The 16,855-nt window shown below is 36.3% G+C and overlaps 3 protein-coding genes across 4 annotated transcripts; 2 read left to right on the top strand and 1 right to left on the bottom strand.

The window, feature by feature from the left end:
- The first annotated feature begins 705 nt into the window (after positions 1 to 705).
- Positions 706 to 3,379, top strand: LOC110781727 (elongation factor 1-delta-like). Of its 2 annotated transcripts, none has more exons than XM_021985785.2 (7): positions 706 to 956; positions 1,283 to 1,379; positions 1,483 to 1,599; positions 1,719 to 1,806; positions 2,224 to 2,353; positions 2,851 to 2,964; positions 3,058 to 3,379. In XM_021985785.2, the coding sequence occupies exons 2-7, from the start codon at positions 1,294 to 1,296 to the stop codon at positions 3,219 to 3,221; spliced, it is 699 nt and encodes a 232-aa protein (XP_021841477.1). In that variant the 5' UTR covers positions 706 to 956; positions 1,283 to 1,293; the 3' UTR covers positions 3,222 to 3,379. The 2 variants fall into 2 exon arrangements, with proteins under 2 accessions (XP_021841477.1, XP_021841478.1); XM_021985786.2 differs by having other exon boundaries at positions 798 to 956; positions 1,267 to 1,379.
- Positions 3,380 to 6,298: 2,919 nt separating this feature from the next.
- On the top strand, positions 6,299 to 14,166 carry LOC110781737 (uncharacterized). Its single transcript, XM_021985787.2, has 5 exons — positions 6,299 to 7,200; positions 12,179 to 12,240; positions 12,547 to 12,637; positions 12,894 to 12,996; positions 13,322 to 14,166. Exons 1-5 carry the CDS (start codon positions 6,977 to 6,979, stop codon positions 13,958 to 13,960), a joined length of 1,119 nt encoding a protein of 372 aa, XP_021841479.1. The 5' UTR covers positions 6,299 to 6,976; the 3' UTR covers positions 13,961 to 14,166.
- An 802-nt stretch (positions 14,167 to 14,968) lies between these two features.
- Positions 14,969 to 16,781, bottom strand: LOC130464107 (F-box/kelch-repeat protein At3g23880-like). The gene has a single exon (XM_056833514.1). It carries the CDS (start codon positions 16,420 to 16,422, stop codon positions 15,217 to 15,219), a length of 1,206 nt encoding a protein of 401 aa, XP_056689492.1. The 5' UTR covers positions 16,423 to 16,781; the 3' UTR covers positions 14,969 to 15,216.
- Between the last annotated feature and the right edge of the window lie 74 nt (positions 16,782 to 16,855).

Here is a 16,855-nt window from a genome sequence, read left to right as displayed (position 1 = left end):
AAAGATCGTTGTTAGTGGCGGGAGCCAAGGCTCTTCACCCGAAGGAGTCCATCCTATTTGTTGAAGCTTCAATACTTCGGGAAGGAATCAAATTAAAGTTCGGTGGTGATGGGGTGCAACAATCCCACTATTGAAGGGGATAATTTGTTGGTGATCAATTCAATGAACACGATTTGGTAGGTCCCGTGGGAGGTTAATGGGCTCGTTGAGGATGCTAGTCGGGATTTATCAAATTTGGATTCATTTTCGGTCATTCATTATTACCGGGAAGCCAATCAAGCGACGGATTTCTTGACGGCAAAAGGAAGCTCTTTTCCAATTATGTCGGTATGGTTTTTATCTTTTGATCATTCTCTCTCCCTCGTCATCCGAAAGGATGAGTTAGGTTTGCCCCCTCAAAGGGGTTAACCTGATTTTCCCCCACATATTTATCTATTAGCCAACCTATTCATTCGCTTCATCTGCATATGACACATGTATAAAATGCACGTGTAGGTTAAGTGGGTGATGGATGGATGCGTGTAAAGTTGATTAATAAATGAAAAGAACATAAGTCTGCACTATGATGGTAACTCAAACGGTGAAAGTATTTGTTAGTTTTGCTTAACAAAAGAAAAAGTAGCTCCTGTGATTATTACCTGAGGTTCTTTCGGACGACTCATACATTTAAGCATTACGATTCCCCAACGCATATTTCTTGCCGGTAGCCGGCATAGTTGCCGGAAACTGCCCCTCGCTGTCGGATTATTTTTGGGTTTAGTAAACCCTTTTTCCAGTGGGCTAGCCAAAAGCCCACCTGTTTTCCTTTTTATTTTTTTATTTTTTTTTAAGTAAATAAGTGTCGACGATTAAGTAAAGCAGCATCTCCTCCATTTTCATCGTCTTAAAACCTAACTACTCTCCCCCCGACAACCAAACCAGCATCAGCGCCTCCTTCTCTGCTGCTGCTATTCTCGGTAATTATCTACGAGTATTTGTGTCGATTTTTCTGTTGATTTTATTTGTATTGTTATTGATTCAAAATGTAATTTTCTAATATGTTAAGACTGTGTTCTGTTAATTTAGGGGGTTTTGTTGGTTAGGGTTTTTCATTTTAATTGATAATTTAAGCATGATTTGAACTTTTTAACAAGTGCAATTGCTTAGATTTAAGAGTGTTGAATTGATTGGCGTGTTTTCAGACAATAGGTTTGATTGAGTAATTTAACTGTATGTTCTAATTTGATTGAATTGTTTATTGTGTTTTGCAACATAAATTTGATTTAGAGATCCGAACTTGCAGCTTCTGCATCAATGGCTGTCACATTTTACGATCTGAGCACTGATGCTGGTTTGAAAAAGCTCGATGAGTACCTCCTTAGCAGGAGTTACATCACTGGGTGAGCCTGAATTTTGATTTAATTGCGTATTTTTTAAAAATTGTAATTACATATTTTTCTGTAGTGTGATTGTGGTATTTTTCTGTATAATGTGATATGCTAGTTACCAAGCCTCCAAGGATGATCTCGCCGTGTATTCTTCCGTCTCAAAGAAATCTTTGGATGCATATGTGAATGTATCCAGGTGGTACAAACACATCGATGCGCTGTTGAGGATCTCGTAAGATTACAATTTCTAGCTTTGAGCTTAAGTTTCATGTGATTGAGCTATTGTTTTTGAATTCTACGGATTTCTTTTGTTCAAGTTGGTTGAATATTGTCTTGTTGTTTTTCGATTAGTGGCGTGTCCGCTGAGGGATCAGGTGTTACAGTTGAGGGTTATGCTCCCGCTTCTGAAGTCGCTACTCCCCCTGCTGCTGACTCTAAGGTAATAATCTCAAGTTGTGTTATCGGGTTCTTCTAAGTGCATGCTTGGTATGAATCTAGAAAAGGAAACAGATTGGAAACATTTAAGAAGAGAAATGGTAATGTTAAGTGTTATCATTATTTGTCCTTTGGTATACCTAAGGAAAGCAATCCCTTGCATCAAATTAGGGATTAAGGAGGGTGTCATTTTGTTACCACAAGGTTAGGAGAGGTAATGAATTGGTGGTAAAGGTTAACCTTTGGAAATAGAGTGTGTTACCCATTTCTATACCAAACAATAGGTAATGAAATTAGTTAATTGATTCCATTTCTAACACTTAGAAAAGTGTTATACCAAACATGCTCTAATTGGTTATTCTGAGAATTTTCTGCATTGTGCTTTTCTGCTATCTGATTTGAGTGATTGAAATATTTTCAGGCTTCAGCTGCCGATGATGAAGATGAAGATGACGACGATGTTGATCTCTTTGGTGAAGAAACTGAAGAGGAGAAGAAGGCTGCTGAAGAACGTTCTGCAGCTACCAAGGCATCCATTAAAAAGAAAGAGTGTGAGTATAAAATTCTGTCTTAGAATCTTACTTAAATGCTAAGGCTCCGTTTTATTCGACTTATTTTGTCTGAACTTTTATTATTTGAACTTAATTGAACTGATTTTATCCGAGAAAAACTTAAGTTTTCTAAAATAAATTTATTTGTGAGTAAAAATGTCTAAAAAGAACTTATTCATTTTTGAACTTATATTATTTGAACTTGTATTATTTGAACTTAACTGAACTTAAACTTATTTTGTCAGAAATAAGTTAACAAAACCGAGCCTAAGTTTATACTTCTTTCTTTTGAATGGATGTATTTGGTTTGAGTTTGGAGAAATTGTACCCGAAACTTGAAAATTACTCACACATGAGTACATGACATGACACACAATCCTATATAACTGATTGGCATATGAGCTCTCATACTTTCATGTTGAAAACAAACATATTTGCTTTGTGGCATTGTTCTAATATGTTTGTTTTCTCTTTTGTTTGATTTCATTTTGAAACAGCCGGCAAGTCATCAATCTTGTTGGATGTGAAGCCATGGGATGATGAAACTGACATGAAGAAGCTTGAGGAAGCCGTCAGGAGTGTCCAGAAGGAGGGATTGCTATGGGGATCATGTATGTTTACCTTGTGTTTACAACTAACTATGTTCATTAGATTTTGTTTCGATTTCCTTTTTAATTTATTGAATTTGGTTTTTTGTTTGTCAGCCAAACTCGTGCCAGTCGGGTTTGGTATCAAGAAATTGACAATCATGATGACAATCGTGGATGACTTAGTCTCCGTTGATGATTTGATCGAGGATCATTTGACAGCTGAGCCGATCAACGAGCATGTGCAGAGTTGTGATATTGTTGCCTTCAACAAGATTTGAGAGGGATGGGTGTGCTTGCTGCATCTCCAATCTGAATTTTATCATGTTACTAATATGATTTTGTTTGAGGTCTAATTTGTTAGAAAAACTGGCTTTGTGCCCATGTTGAGTTGCTTGTTTCAAGACACTTGAGAAGTAGCATGATCAATGTTTTTTTATTGATTTGTCTTTTTGTTTTTGAAATTTGTTTATGCTGCCCATTGTGGGTAGGTTGCATTGTTTTGGAGTTAAGTTGGCAAAAGCTTACCCAACTCGAACCTAATCCAATAATAAAAGGCATGGGTCGACCCAACCCAACCCAACCCAACCCATTTAAATGTGTTGGGTTATGTTGAAATTTTCAACTCGGAAGTAACCCGTCTAACTCATTTAATTGAGTTGTGTCTATCCTTTCGACCTATCTCGGACCTGGTTTGGGCCTGCCTTTACAAAAGTACAAATTGAAAAGATAAAGAAAAAAAAAATGGATTTGTTTCCTTCTAGACCCTTAATCATTCTTTGTACCTACTTCTCAAACTCTTTAAGATCCACAAATTCGCCACTCTAATAGTGGTCTACCGAGTAATAAACGTGGTCTAAAAAACTAAACATATAAAAGGGTCACCTTCAGGTTGACTCGATTATTTCCAAGTTGAGATGAGAATCTCAAGGCGTTAAAAAAATTAGGTCCGGTGAAGGTTAGAAAAATCTCTAACCGTTTATAATTAGGTCTACCTGATTCTGATTGATCCGACCCATGACCATTTTTGCGTAAAGTTATTTGTTCACTTCCTTTTTTTAAACTAAACTTGAAATTAGAGCAGAAAAGTGTTGAATTATATTGGATCATTGGTAAAACAAACTCAATATGACACGAAGTATTTTTTTACCTCTACTTTGTGTGTTAAAGGGGGGTAACAATAACTTTCATGTAATCTCACCTTACTCCGATGGTGTTTACAGTTGATATCATTAGGTAGTGGAGTAGCAATTTACATAACGGACTAATCCTTGGAAGACGAAATTACTAACAAGTAAAATGTCGTGGCACAACCTTTCATGTCTAGGTCTGATGGTAATTTTGTTATCTTATCAACAACCTTAGTAGCTAATCAATCTCTAGCTTGATTTCCATCTAAATAGCAATAATTGTTGGGTCACTATTTGTCCATGTCCACAAGACATTAAGTCAATGCCAGTCAACATATGCAAAGGATAAGAATAAAAAGGGAGATCAATACTAAAGAAGAAACACGTGTCAAAATCGTCTAAAGTCAAAGATAATCAGACTAAATGAGAAGAATATCATCCAAAATTAGGATATCCAAGAAATACTTAATCAATCAAAGAAAACTTCCATAAGCTACAAGCTATAAGAAAAGACAAGAAGAATATTTGTCAAAGAGATCGAACGGCGCATGGAAACCCTAGATCTAAGATATAAATAGAATAACACACATTGCATTCTACATTCATTAAATATACACTTTGTAACCTCTTAATTGGGATTACAATAATATACAAGCATTCTTCATTCCCGACGAGCATTTCTCATCAGTATTGCAGAGTTCACGAGCTCAATTGAGTTTCTCTTGATCTCTCGCTATTTAATTGTTTGCTTAATTATTAGTTATATTTCAATATCACCCCTTATTTTATTTACGCTTTTGATCTAAGAGTTGTGTTATTTGAGTTCGCAACTTATTGATCAAGCCTCTCACACCTAGAAAATAGCATAGATTCATTCTAAGAATTTGCCTAAAACAAAGCCATAGTTTTTTTCAACAAAAAACATTTCTAATGAGATGGCAAAGGGTTTTTAGTTTACCAAATCCAAAAAAAAGGGAATGCCTTGAAAATTGTTGATGGAGATTTGGGAGGAGTAGTCGCGGGGTGGTCTACAATGTAATTACTTTTACGCATAATACACCCAGTTCACCAAAACTTAGCTCCGATTACATCTAGATCAAATCCGAGTGACACACTTTATTCATGGTGGGTGGGTCTCCGAACAATAATTACTGCATATAGTGAGACTCGAACCCGAGACTTCCCTTAAACGACATCAAACGGTTTTCACTTAAGCCACTCTAAAGAAATTACTTTAATTGGCACTATATGTTTCATTTGTTGTGCTCATAATCTCTTTAGTAAACAAATAATAATAATAATAATTGCACTTGCAATTAAGCGCCTGATAAGGCTGATATATTTGGTTATTGGAATCATGCACATTGAAACTAATCAAATTCAATTGAAAGGCGACCTAGCTTGTTTGTGATACTCTTCTTTGATGAAAAATGGGCAATTTGTAAATGTTGAGCTTGTGAATTTATAATATTCTTATATGGCTAGATTGGGTTTGATGTTGCTTGGGACGTACCATGGTGATACACGACCAAACCGGGTTGTTAGTAGTTGGATGATCTCATATTAGATGGTGCATACTCGACTTGAGCTAGGTCGTGAGTTGACCCAACCATGTATGTTACTTAAGAATGACACAATTCGTGGTCTTGACTCTTGAGTACAGTTTTAAATTGTTTCAAAATTTATGTAGTATTTGTCCTTCAAAAGAAAAAAAAAATGTAATATTTGGGAAGTAAGTTTGGATAATGAGTTGGGTTGTAATCATGACAAATTTGAATCACAAATTCTTATTTACATAGGTTGTACGATAAATATTGTACACAAAAGTTAAAGTTAACGTAAAATGCTTAAAAGTTACCCTTACATATGTAAAAGTTATCTATTTTTAGTGATAAAATTTTTCATTTTAATAAAAAGGATTTCTTCAAAATTACTAATAATAATCATTTAACCTTTTAAAAGGTTTATCTATCAATTTTTTTTAATAATATAAAAGTTAGAGAAAACTTGGTAAAAGTTAGAGAAAACTGGGTAAAAGTTATGTTGGTGTACAATAGACACCAATAAATTTATTTTACACCTTGTGCATGCAAGAACTTTTGAATTTGAATCAACTTAAAATCGAGTTTGATCATATTATAGCCAAATTTCAATCCGGTACCGTTCACCCTTAAAAAAGACGAACAAAAGGTCTTGCGCGCACAAGGTGTACAATAAATTTATCGTACACCAAAGTAACTTTTACCTAATTTTTTGTAACTTTTACTATGTTTTGGTTAACTTTTATATTATGAATTTTTTTTGATAAATTAACTTTTTAAAAGATTAAAAGATTAATTTTTATACATTATTAATAATTTTGAAGAAATTTTATTATTAAAATAAGAAAAGTTTAAAAATATAAAATAGATAACTTTTACATATATAAGGGTAACTTTTATGTATTTTGAGTCAACTTTTACTTCGGTGTACACCCCTTGTAAATAAGAATTTGTGAAAGCCGAATACGTTAGTCTCATGTTGCGACGAGTTAGACACGGATGACCCATCGGCCGAACCGATTCGGATCGGTTATAGTTTACCCGGCCTAGTGGCTTAGAATTTTCTCATAAAACAACTCAGAAAAGGAAGAGAAAAAAATGGAAAAGAAAAGAAGATGGTTGAGGACCAAGAGGCGCTGAGAATTTGAACTCTTTGTCAAAAATCGGAGGGAGAAGCAACTTCCAACTTGCAATTCAGTTCCCTCCATAATCAATCTCCCTCAATCTTTCCAAATTCACGCCTCCAATTCGCTAGGGTTTCAGAATCCTTCTCCTCTTCTCACAATTCTGCAATTTGATTTTTTATCGTTTTCTGTTTGATTTTTGAAATTTAATCTGTTCCGATAATCGGAAATCTAAGCAACAATGGCGGCGACAGCTACTTCATCTCCAGTTCTTAGCAACAATGGCTCTGAAACGAGTGCTAACACCGGCATCTCCACTCCCCCTCCGCCGTCTGCGACACCTCCGGCCGCCGTAAAAAGTCCTGGTCTTCCGACGATTATGTTGCAGAGGCCTGAACCGCCGAAGAATCTCCGGGGGCTCAATAAACCTAAGTGTATCAAGTGTGGTAATGTCGCTAGGTCTAGGTGAGTTTCTCTCTCTTATTTTTCTAAATTTATTTACTTTAGAGCTGTTGAATTTGTTCTTTGATTTATTCGGGGTAGATTTTTGATCCTGTTGGTACTAATTCTTCAATTTTTATAATTTGATGTGTTCGCTGCTGATTCACTGATTAATAAGCTACTTTTACCAATTTTACACATTAGAAATTCGTTAGATTTGGTTTAGAGTAGATTAATGATATACTGTGACGGTTTCATATGTTAGAATGTGGTTTGTATTTTGTATTGTTATATTCATGTTATTAAAGTACATGTAATATTGCACTGATATGCTAATTGACTTCATATGCTGGATACATTACTACTTTAGAGGGAGTATATGACATGAACTCATGGTTATTTGGATAGTTTGCTAGTTCATACGAAATTCATACTCAGTATCTGATAATCTGATGCTTAAATTGCAATGTTGTTTTTGGATAAATTGTTCCTGGATATTGTTTCATTTTGTCCTATGGAATATATTTTTTGCCCAATGCGAAAATTGGGCAACTGAAAGGATATGAAGGCAAGTGTTCTTGATATCATTTGGGGTAAAATTAACAAGCATAACATATCATAGCTTCTCATCAAGCGGGGTAGAGACCATAGGGTAGTGTTTGGATACAAAACCAAATGACTCGTTTTAAATCCGGGAATTCAAATACTGACATTCAATTCCAAATTCTTTGTTTGGGAAATATGATAATTTTAAATTTGTCATTTCAAATTAAACATGTTGTTTGGAAATAATGAAATTTTCAATTTCAGAATTTGATCCAAACTGATTATTTACCAGTGATCCAATTGAGCAACTATGACACCTATTGTAGGAATTGTCAAATTTTGCTCGATATTTTGCTCAATTACCATATCAAATTGCATTTTCTTGTTTTAACTTATACATCTGGAAATTGGTTTCTCTTGTTTTCAACTTAAAACATATAGAACTTCACTTTGAATCCCATCTCTCCTAATTATGGAAGAAGACTTCCATCGCTCGGTCTTCTCTTCTTCTCTAAAAACATTGATATTTTCACTTGATTAGATTGGCCGATCTTGAGAATTTGCAATGGTGACCTTTGAGACTAAGAAAGTGATCGACTTTGCAATTGAATAACTAAACAACCCAGTTGCTCGACGACTGAGATGATTGACGACGGTGGGATTCCACGGAGAGGTATTAGACGGTTATGAGGCGATCGGTGGTCGGGAGGCGCAGGAGGTTATAGAGGTGGATGAAGGAGACAGTGATTGCAAGAGAAGAGAGAGAGCGTGGTGGGAGAACTGGTGGTTGAGGTGGTGGAGAGCCGGTGGTTGGAGTTACGTAGGAGAGAGAAAGTTAGGTCAATCTGTTGAAGAGAGAAAGAGAGGGGTGAGAGAAAGAGCAGTAGCCGACTAGCCGTTCAATACAAGGAATTGAAATGACTACACTTGAGGTTGCCTTTCAAATTCATTAAATTGAACCCATTTCTTATAAAGGCTTGGATTTGAGACAATTCCAATTCCAAATTCCAAGAGCTCCCAAATAGGTTAATTGGACCAAATCCAGAATTTCAAATGAAATTCAAGTTCCAAAACAGACCATAGAGGTACTTGGCTACTTTTGAAAGCTTCTTTGTTTATGGTCTACGTTCAAGCATGCAAGTTCCTTAATGGCCTGTTTGGATAGAGGGAATTCATTTCAAATTCTGGATTTTGCCCAAATCTTTTGTTTGGGAAACCAAATAATTTGGGAATTTGGACCAAATCCTTGACATTAACAAATTGGGCTTCAAAATAGGAATTTCAAATTCCAGCTCAATTCCTGGCATTTCAAATTCTAAATGAGCCGTCATTTATTTCTTAATTACTTAACCTCCTCCTCCTCCCTCTCTCTCTCTCATCTCCAAAACACAGACTATTAGGATTTGCAGTTCAATTTCAATGCTCAACTATAACTTGAATCTCTCTTTCTTGAATATCTTCTCTCTTTTTGATTTCATGCTTTCATGGCTATGGATTCTTATAGTAAAAGTTCAATCTTCAACCATAATTGCTGCAAATAAAATGAACAAGATGAATGATATCTCAATTTAATTAAAAGTTTAACGAAAATTGGATGAAAAAGCTGGAACTTGGAAATTCAAGTTCGAAATGGTGGGTGGAGGTGGAGGTAGAGGTGGCGGCCGGACTTGGTGGGACTTGGTGGGCAGAGGTAATGTCTAGATTCGCCGAAGTGGTGAATGGAGGGTGGACGGAGGTACATGATTGAAGCATACCTCTCGAAATATCTGCAACCTTTTTTTAGTATTAGTAATTCTAGAATTAAAATTCCTAAATTTGCCAAACATCATTATTTATCCAAAAGGAAAGAGCTTTTGGTTATTGTACCTAGTAATGAAAGGTTTGGAGATGGTTGTTTTGCACAGACATGGCTACAATGCGTGCAATGCCTTTGGGTTGAAGTTAGCATGTTTTTCTCAGGTTTTCTGAAAGGAAGAATGGTGCCTTCTAAAAATGGGCATGTTTTACTTTTAATACATAGAATTTGATATGGAACTTTTTCATGCTATTTTTTTTAGGGCAAATGTTTGGTTAGTGCAAATGCTCAAATGAGCAGGTGAACTGTGACAACTGTCAACAGTTCAGCAAAAGCAGATCATTAGGAGGTTTAGGCTCTGTTCCGTTCACCTTGTTTCTACTTATTTCAGGAAAAATAAGTTTAGATAAGTTCAGTTAAGCTCAGATAAGATAAGTTTGGGAAAAATAAGGGTCACCCAAGTACAATTTATAACTAAAATCAGTTTTGATAAGTTTTAATTAGTTCATATAAGTTTAGTTAAATTCATATAAGATAAGTTCAAGAAAAAGAAGTGAAAATGAGGTGAATAGAACGCACCCTTACTCCCTTAGTGGGGTTGGCTTGGGTGTATGGTGGGTGTTGTGTTGGAGCCTAATCTGTGATGTTCTTTTTTTAGTCTTTTCTTATTATTTCAACAGCATTATTCACCTCTAGTGAATACCAAAAATCGCCTGATTGCATTACTTAAGCTCCCTGGGTGGGTGCAGCCATGTAGGCCTTGTCCCAATCCTTTTATGCAATGGTACTCCATCGAATGTGGGATTCGCAATCTTGGGATCTCACATCAGATTTGGACATTGGGATTTGGGACCCATATCAAGAGCTAAATTTCACATCAGTAGTATTTTTTATTTATTTAATGCCAATATTTCTTGTGAATTTCTGGCATGAATGACGGCTGAGATGAGTTTGGATGGTGTGATCAGGAGGTCCTGTTAAGGTGAAGGGTGATCCCCCTCCAGCCTTTTAGTCACTGTCTTTTGCTCCGAACAATATGCCGTATGAGATTTCATATGACATTTGGACCTTCAAGACCTTTATTAAGAGTTGATTTAGAAAAATTGGCTTGCCTTCGGGTCTGTTTATGTATCCTATTGTCACTTACCTTATTGAAATTTGGGGGGAGGTTATGTCGCGCGGGGGGGGGGGGGGTGAGGTCGTGTGCAACATATCTCATTAAGGTGGTGTGCCATACTGCCATCGAATGAGGGTGGAGTCATATTGGCTGTGTGCCATCTGTTCACACTCTGGATATTAGTTGGCTGTCGGTTGCTCCACATTCTCCTTATGTCACGAGTTATTTTATCAGCCTAAATGACCTGTAAACAAGTGATTGGAGAATCTTAAGATGGTCAAAAGTATTCTTCGGTGCTTGAATTCTTGACTGGACAGTTTTGTACTTTTGTTGTATTGCCCTATTGTTATCGCTTTTTTTTTGTTAGGATCAATGTCTTTCCATTTTTTTTTTCCCGGGGCTTTGAACCTGGATATACCATCATAAGGGGGTGTACTGGTGTTTGGTTCACTTCCTGTTTCTATGGGATATAATTAAACCTATAACCTGGATTACCCCTTAAATCCAATACCCAAAACCAAATGTTTGGTCGTAAAATGTTAAATACCTATATTCCCGCTCAATATATATATTATCTTTCTCCTCCTCCCCTCTTCTTTTAATCTCAACAACCCTACCCTTCATCACTTCTTTTCTTCGGTTCTTCCCTTCATCTCCCCTTTAATTTCAACTTTCTTTCTCCTTCTACTGCCTCTTTCCTAACCCTTTTTACTGGTGCAATGTAATCACCCCCCCTACCATATCATATCTCGCTTTTCTTAACATTGGAACTTTGGTTGTAAAATGTAAAAATGACCGTCCAAGACTCTAAGGTCTATATCGAACATGCTAATGGTGGTTGTTGCAGCAGCGTTGGGAAGGGTGTGGAGAGTGACGATGTTAAGGGGAGGGAATTGTGGAGGCAATGGTGATTGTGGTAATGGTTGGGGTTATTTCATTGGTTTATATGGTACTATGGTGGAAGGGTCAGTGGTGGCTGATATGGTGATGAATGAGGAGAGAAGGGGCAAATCTGATTAATTTTCTGTTTCATAGTGGGGGTTTGAGGGAACCAATGCCTTGGGGGTTTGGAGGGTGAATCCTTCAGGTTGAAATTTTGGCTTTTTTCTGGGTCAAACATGAGGCATGTGTTTGGATGAGGTTGCAAATCCTTTTTCCATATCTAAAATCATTACCCCCCCCCAAATCTACTAAATTTTGGTTTAAGGAGTACTTTTTCGAGTGTATCATGGGGTAAAAGAAAAGGAAGTCCAAAAAATGATGAAGGTTCCCAAATATATTTTGAAGTTGATGACTGGCGAATAGTTGTCAAAAGCAGTTTAATACTGTGATTTCTTCTCTCCCCTATTGAAACTAATTATACTTGTGCAAGTCCTTATTTGGTTCTGCTAGAAGACCCTGTGTGCTACAGGATCTTCTGATTTTTTTATACAAATTATTAGTGTGATTGAGGTGTCCTTACCAGTCTCTGATTGTAATCTGCGTGCTTGCATAATTTGTGAATTTGTGTCTTCTGTTGATTTGATTAGTATTAAGTGATCCAGGTGTCCTTACCAGTCTTGCAAAAGTTGCTGCTCTAAAGCCCAGAATCCTTGTCATATACATGGTATGCTTTCTCTTTTCTTCAACATAGTTACAACTTACAAGTCTTAATTCCATACGAGGAGACTATGTGAATATTGGGGATAGGGAGTGCCTTCCTGTTATAGACAATTGTGTGACTGGAAAATTATTGTTGTTTGCTCAAATGATTTAATTCAATGGGCTCCATAACTCGAGCTCGGTTTGTTTCGGATTTGTAACGGATAAAGTATAAAACAATAGTAGATTGATTTCAGATTCCTCATTCACGTTTATGCACAGAAATTTCAAATTTGTCTATTTAGTCATCATTTGTGTGTTCTTATTGCAGTTTTGAAACCAAATTCTACCCTAGCGGATAGGGGAGCTTCTACGAACTCCACAGTACCTGAGCTGCAGCCTAATGAAGCGGCAACCCCCGGGTATAGCCAGTTTTTTAGTTATAGAGATTTTATGCAAAATGGATCAAAATTTTAGGTGTTAGGTTGAGATGGAGATGTTGGCATATGGCCATATGTTCAGGGACTAGCTGTAGCATTACTTGGGACTTTCTTGTCTTATCAACTACGTCGTATATTATTGTTTAGAAGCGAGGCATATATTCAAGGATGGAGGGACTGTTTGTCTGCTATTCTTTTGCATTTAACTGTTATTTTATCTGCATTTGGTTGATCTCAGGCCTCAGTCAAAAGCAGCTTCACTTCGACAACTTTCTAGCACTTTCTCGCAGTTCAACAGCGTGAATGTTTCAGTTCGGTCGAGGAAGCCACTAACTAGAAAGGTGCATCTTTTTGTTAATCCATGTTCATGTGATTGTACATTACATGTGTATATTCTAGGGCTGACAATCCCCGACTTGACCCGATCACCCGACTTGAACCCAGCCTGAAGTTACTGAGAGAAACCCAAACCCTACATGAACCAAACCCGAATGACCTGAAATCGACCCGATTTGACCCATTTATCATATGTTGTAGTAATATTAAGTTTTACAATATTTCTGATATTTTTTGACACAACCCGAACTCAACCCGAAACCAAACCTGACCCATTGACCCGAATTGCCACCCTACTATATTCTGAGTTCTGACATGAGGAAATTTCAGGAGGCGCTGACTATTAATGAATGGAGGTTTGCCAAGTTGAAAGAATACAAGGAGGCAAACGTTGAAGCAGAAAATGAAGCTTTTGATCGATACATGCAGAATATCAGTTTACTTGAAGAGGTATTCAATGTTAATAATTCTGAGATGCCAGAATCAGATGAGAATGGTTCACTGGTGTCAACTTCTGGTGAAAGAATGGAGATAATTTCAGAAACTAAGGTAATGCTAAGATCCAATCCTATAAGAACTGATGCATTTAGGAAGAGGATTCGAGAAACAATTGATCAGGGATTAATAAAGCTACAGAAGACTAATTCAATTGATGAACCTAGCAACAACTTAGACAACAATGAAGATGATCCAGTTCCGAAAGAAGATAAAAGTTTGTGGTCTGAATTGAACTTCAAGCTAAACAAAGCTCGAAATGAGGAGGATTTAATGGTTTGTATGCAGAAAAAGTCCAAAATTACAGGTCAAGAGAAACTAAGTTCGGGAAATAAAACGGAGAACACTGATTTGGATTCGGCACTAGAATCTGCTGTTTCCCTGAAACTGGTGAGAACTTCTGAAATTGATCAGGATGTTTTGACTCGAATGGATTCGCGTTTTTCGTCACTAGAAGAAATAGAAGATTTATAGGTTTTTGAAATCTCCTTTTTTCTCAGTGTAAGGGTTGTGATTTTGTGAATTATGTAAGAGTTGGTGTAGTCTTGTTATGATTAATCATAAGAGTACTAATTAGTAATTACTGATAAAGATCACTAACCAAGAATTTGGATGTCCACAATTTTGGCCATCATACCCTATCAAGCAACCCATATATGTTTCGAGTTGCTTTTGGAGAATTATGGTTTTCAACCTTTACAATGGAGTTAACGGAAAGTGTGAAAATGCTATCAGAATTAGCAAGAGAGCTTACTGCGATGTGTTTTTTTTTTGGAAAATTTGTTAATTACACTTTAGGTTGTTAAAAGTTGTCAATTACTACCTATCTAACAATTGATGTCTATTGCTACCTCCCTCCGTCAATCCTGTAATTTGTCTCTCCTTGCCATTCACGACTCTCTTATGGCAAGTGCAATGGAAGAGACGTTGGCAAGTGCAATTTGTCTATTGCTACTGAAAGGTAATGTTAACTGTCAAAGTATTGGGTAACTAATATAATTGTTCGGGAAAAATTGAGGTTGATATTGTAAAATAAAATAAAAGATAGAATGTTGTTTAAAAATTTATTATAAATTTGTCAAACGATACTCGCTGCCTCAGACGCCACCAATTTTAACATTTAACAAAAGCTACCAAACCGCTACCTCTACCGCTAACTAAATCGAACACTTACCAATTTTACGAGTAGCGTATTGATTAGGTCAAAACGCTACCCACTACCTCAAACGCTACCGCTGAACACACCCTTCCTCCATTATCTAATGATATTCCAGTTTCCACTTTTCACGTTTGATAATGCAAAATTTATATCAATTTATCACTAATTTTACAATAGTAAAAATTCTAAACTTTTAATATTATAAAATACTCATTGAAATAGATCAAACAAGACCCACACAAATTCAAATACCTCTCAACTCGTACCGATTCAAATTCTAACATTCATGTCTTTGGTATGCAATCACATCCGTTTGAGAATTTGAAGCAAAAAAAAAAAAAACATCCGTTTGAGAATATAGAAACACGTACCTATAGGCTATAATGATGTGATTTAAAACAATGGTCAAAATCTAGATTATCAACATGGTAACAAAAAAATTCAATTCATAATTTCTAGATTTGATAAAATAATAACACATCGTCCTTCTAATTTGAACTTTGATTCTTAGAAAGAAAAATAACTAACAGCAAAAAAAAAACAAAAAAGCAAATAATCAAGACTAGCTTGTCTAAGGCAATGAAAATGGAGAAACAAGAGTCTCCACATAATCCAACATGTAACTAACATCCTCTACTCTTCCTAGTTGCATTCGACGAAGTGAATTTTGATTCAGGTCGAAAAGAAAGAGCTCGTTAAAATTGGTGGTATGATCTTCATAAAACAAAGATGATTTTACCAAAATACCCCTATTAGATGTGAATCCCAGAAGGAAAGAATAAAATTGACAGTAAGGCGAGTCAGGCGACGACTCCAAGTCGAGGCTAAACAATTTCTTCCAAGAATCCAACTTATTATATTTCTCTAACTTCCACACGTCCATCACCCACCGCCTATTATTATTACGAGAGTAATAAATATTACTCATGCAAATACTCAAGTTCGAGTTCGAGTCTTGAAGGATTCCAATCGATAATTCAGTATTAAACTTCATACTAGCGTAATTATGATAATTAAAACTAATCCGAGCGACCTCGAAAGTTTCTTGCACCAAATCATATCTCACCATGAATTTTCTTCCGTAATTGTCTAACAAGCAATGCAATGTCTCGTTCATTACAACCACATTATTTCCCCAATGCACACTACCAAAGGATTCAATATCACTAGTGTCTAATTCTCTCCATTTATCATCCCTAATTGAGTATAAATAGACTCTTCGGTTTACTGGTACCCAAATCACGTAGTCATTCATAGAGGGAACGGATCCGAACCACGAAGCGCCTCCGCTACGGATCCGGAGAAAAGTGTCCGATTTATGGTACGGAAAATAAATTTCCTTGGTTTCTTTGGTGAGAGGATTACGGAGGTAGAAACATTTTTCGAATTCTGAATACGTGCATATAAGACCGTTACATGATCCAATAAGCTCACTACACATGTACCTTTTTCCACCGTCGTGGAAAGAAAGGTTTACTTGCAGCACCGTAGGGTTTAGGCTATCGCTTTTACTGAGGGATAAAGAGTTAACTGGCATATAATATGAATTGTATAACAAGGTTACAGGTTGAGGTTTTGAATTACGTGTGTGGGATTTTTTGAAATCTTGTCTGGAGATCAGGGAATTCCATGATTTAGATACTAACTTGAATCTTAACAATGATTTTGCCGGTAGTCGAAGCAAGATTTCAAGTGTTAGCTCGTGAGGTAAGTGCCCATCAAATTTATCATATTTTGCACTTTCGCGATCGTTGATGTCTGCCTTGATGACCACCATATTTGTTTTTAGGGCTAGCTTCACACTTTCACGTATAATATAGGATGCTTTGATAGATGTATGGCTTTATGTAAATACGAATTTCGTATTAAAGCTTAGCTTTGATATTACTTATATACTCCCTCCGTCCCGGAATACTTGACCTGTTTTCCTTATCGGGTCGTCCCTTAATACTTGACCTGTTTCTAAAAATGGAAATATTATAACAATATTATATTATTTCTCACTCCACCCCTATTAACCCACCTACCCCCTACTCCATACAAAAAATAATTAAAAATTCAACCCCTACTCTCCCCCAACCCCACCCCTTTACAAATTTTCCACTTACTACATTAAAATAATACCCCACTATCAACTACTACCTATTAAATTAAATAAGTCAATTCAAGTCCCTTAAACTCTGTGCCGGTCAAACCGGGTCGAGTATTCC

The sequence above is a fragment of the Spinacia oleracea genome, chromosome 6 (genome assembly GCF_020520425.1).
Source record: "Spinacia oleracea cultivar Varoflay chromosome 6, BTI_SOV_V1, whole genome shotgun sequence".
NCBI lineage: Eukaryota > Viridiplantae > Streptophyta > Magnoliopsida > Caryophyllales > Amaranthaceae > Spinacia > Spinacia oleracea.
This window is presented reverse-complemented; position numbering and strand designations above follow the sequence as displayed.

Bases quoted from the DNA above. Each gene is read 5' to 3' on its own strand.
- LOC110781737 (XM_021985787.2), top strand. From the start codon at position 6,977: ATGGCGGCGACAGCTACTTCATCTCCAGTTCTTAGCAACAATGGCTCT. The intron at 7,201-12,178 runs GTGAGTTTCTCT...TAAGTGATCCAG, and splicing joins GGTAATGTCGCTAGGTCTAG to GTGTCCTTACCAGTCTTGCA. The intron at 12,997-13,321 runs GTGCATCTTTTT...AGGAAATTTCAG, and splicing joins GGAAGCCACTAACTAGAAAG to GAGGCGCTGACTATTAATGA.
- LOC130464107 (XM_056833514.1), bottom strand. From the start codon at position 16,422: ATGGTGGTCATCAAGGCAGACATCAACGATCGCGAAAGTGCAAAATAT.
- LOC110781727 (XM_021985785.2), top strand. From the start codon at position 1,294: ATGGCTGTCACATTTTACGATCTGAGCACTGATGCTGGTTTGAAAAAG. The intron at 2,354-2,850 runs GTGAGTATAAAA...ATTTTGAAACAG, and splicing joins ATCCATTAAAAAGAAAGAGT to CCGGCAAGTCATCAATCTTG. The intron at 2,965-3,057 runs GTATGTTTACCT...TTTGTTTGTCAG, and splicing joins GGGATTGCTATGGGGATCAT to CCAAACTCGTGCCAGTCGGG.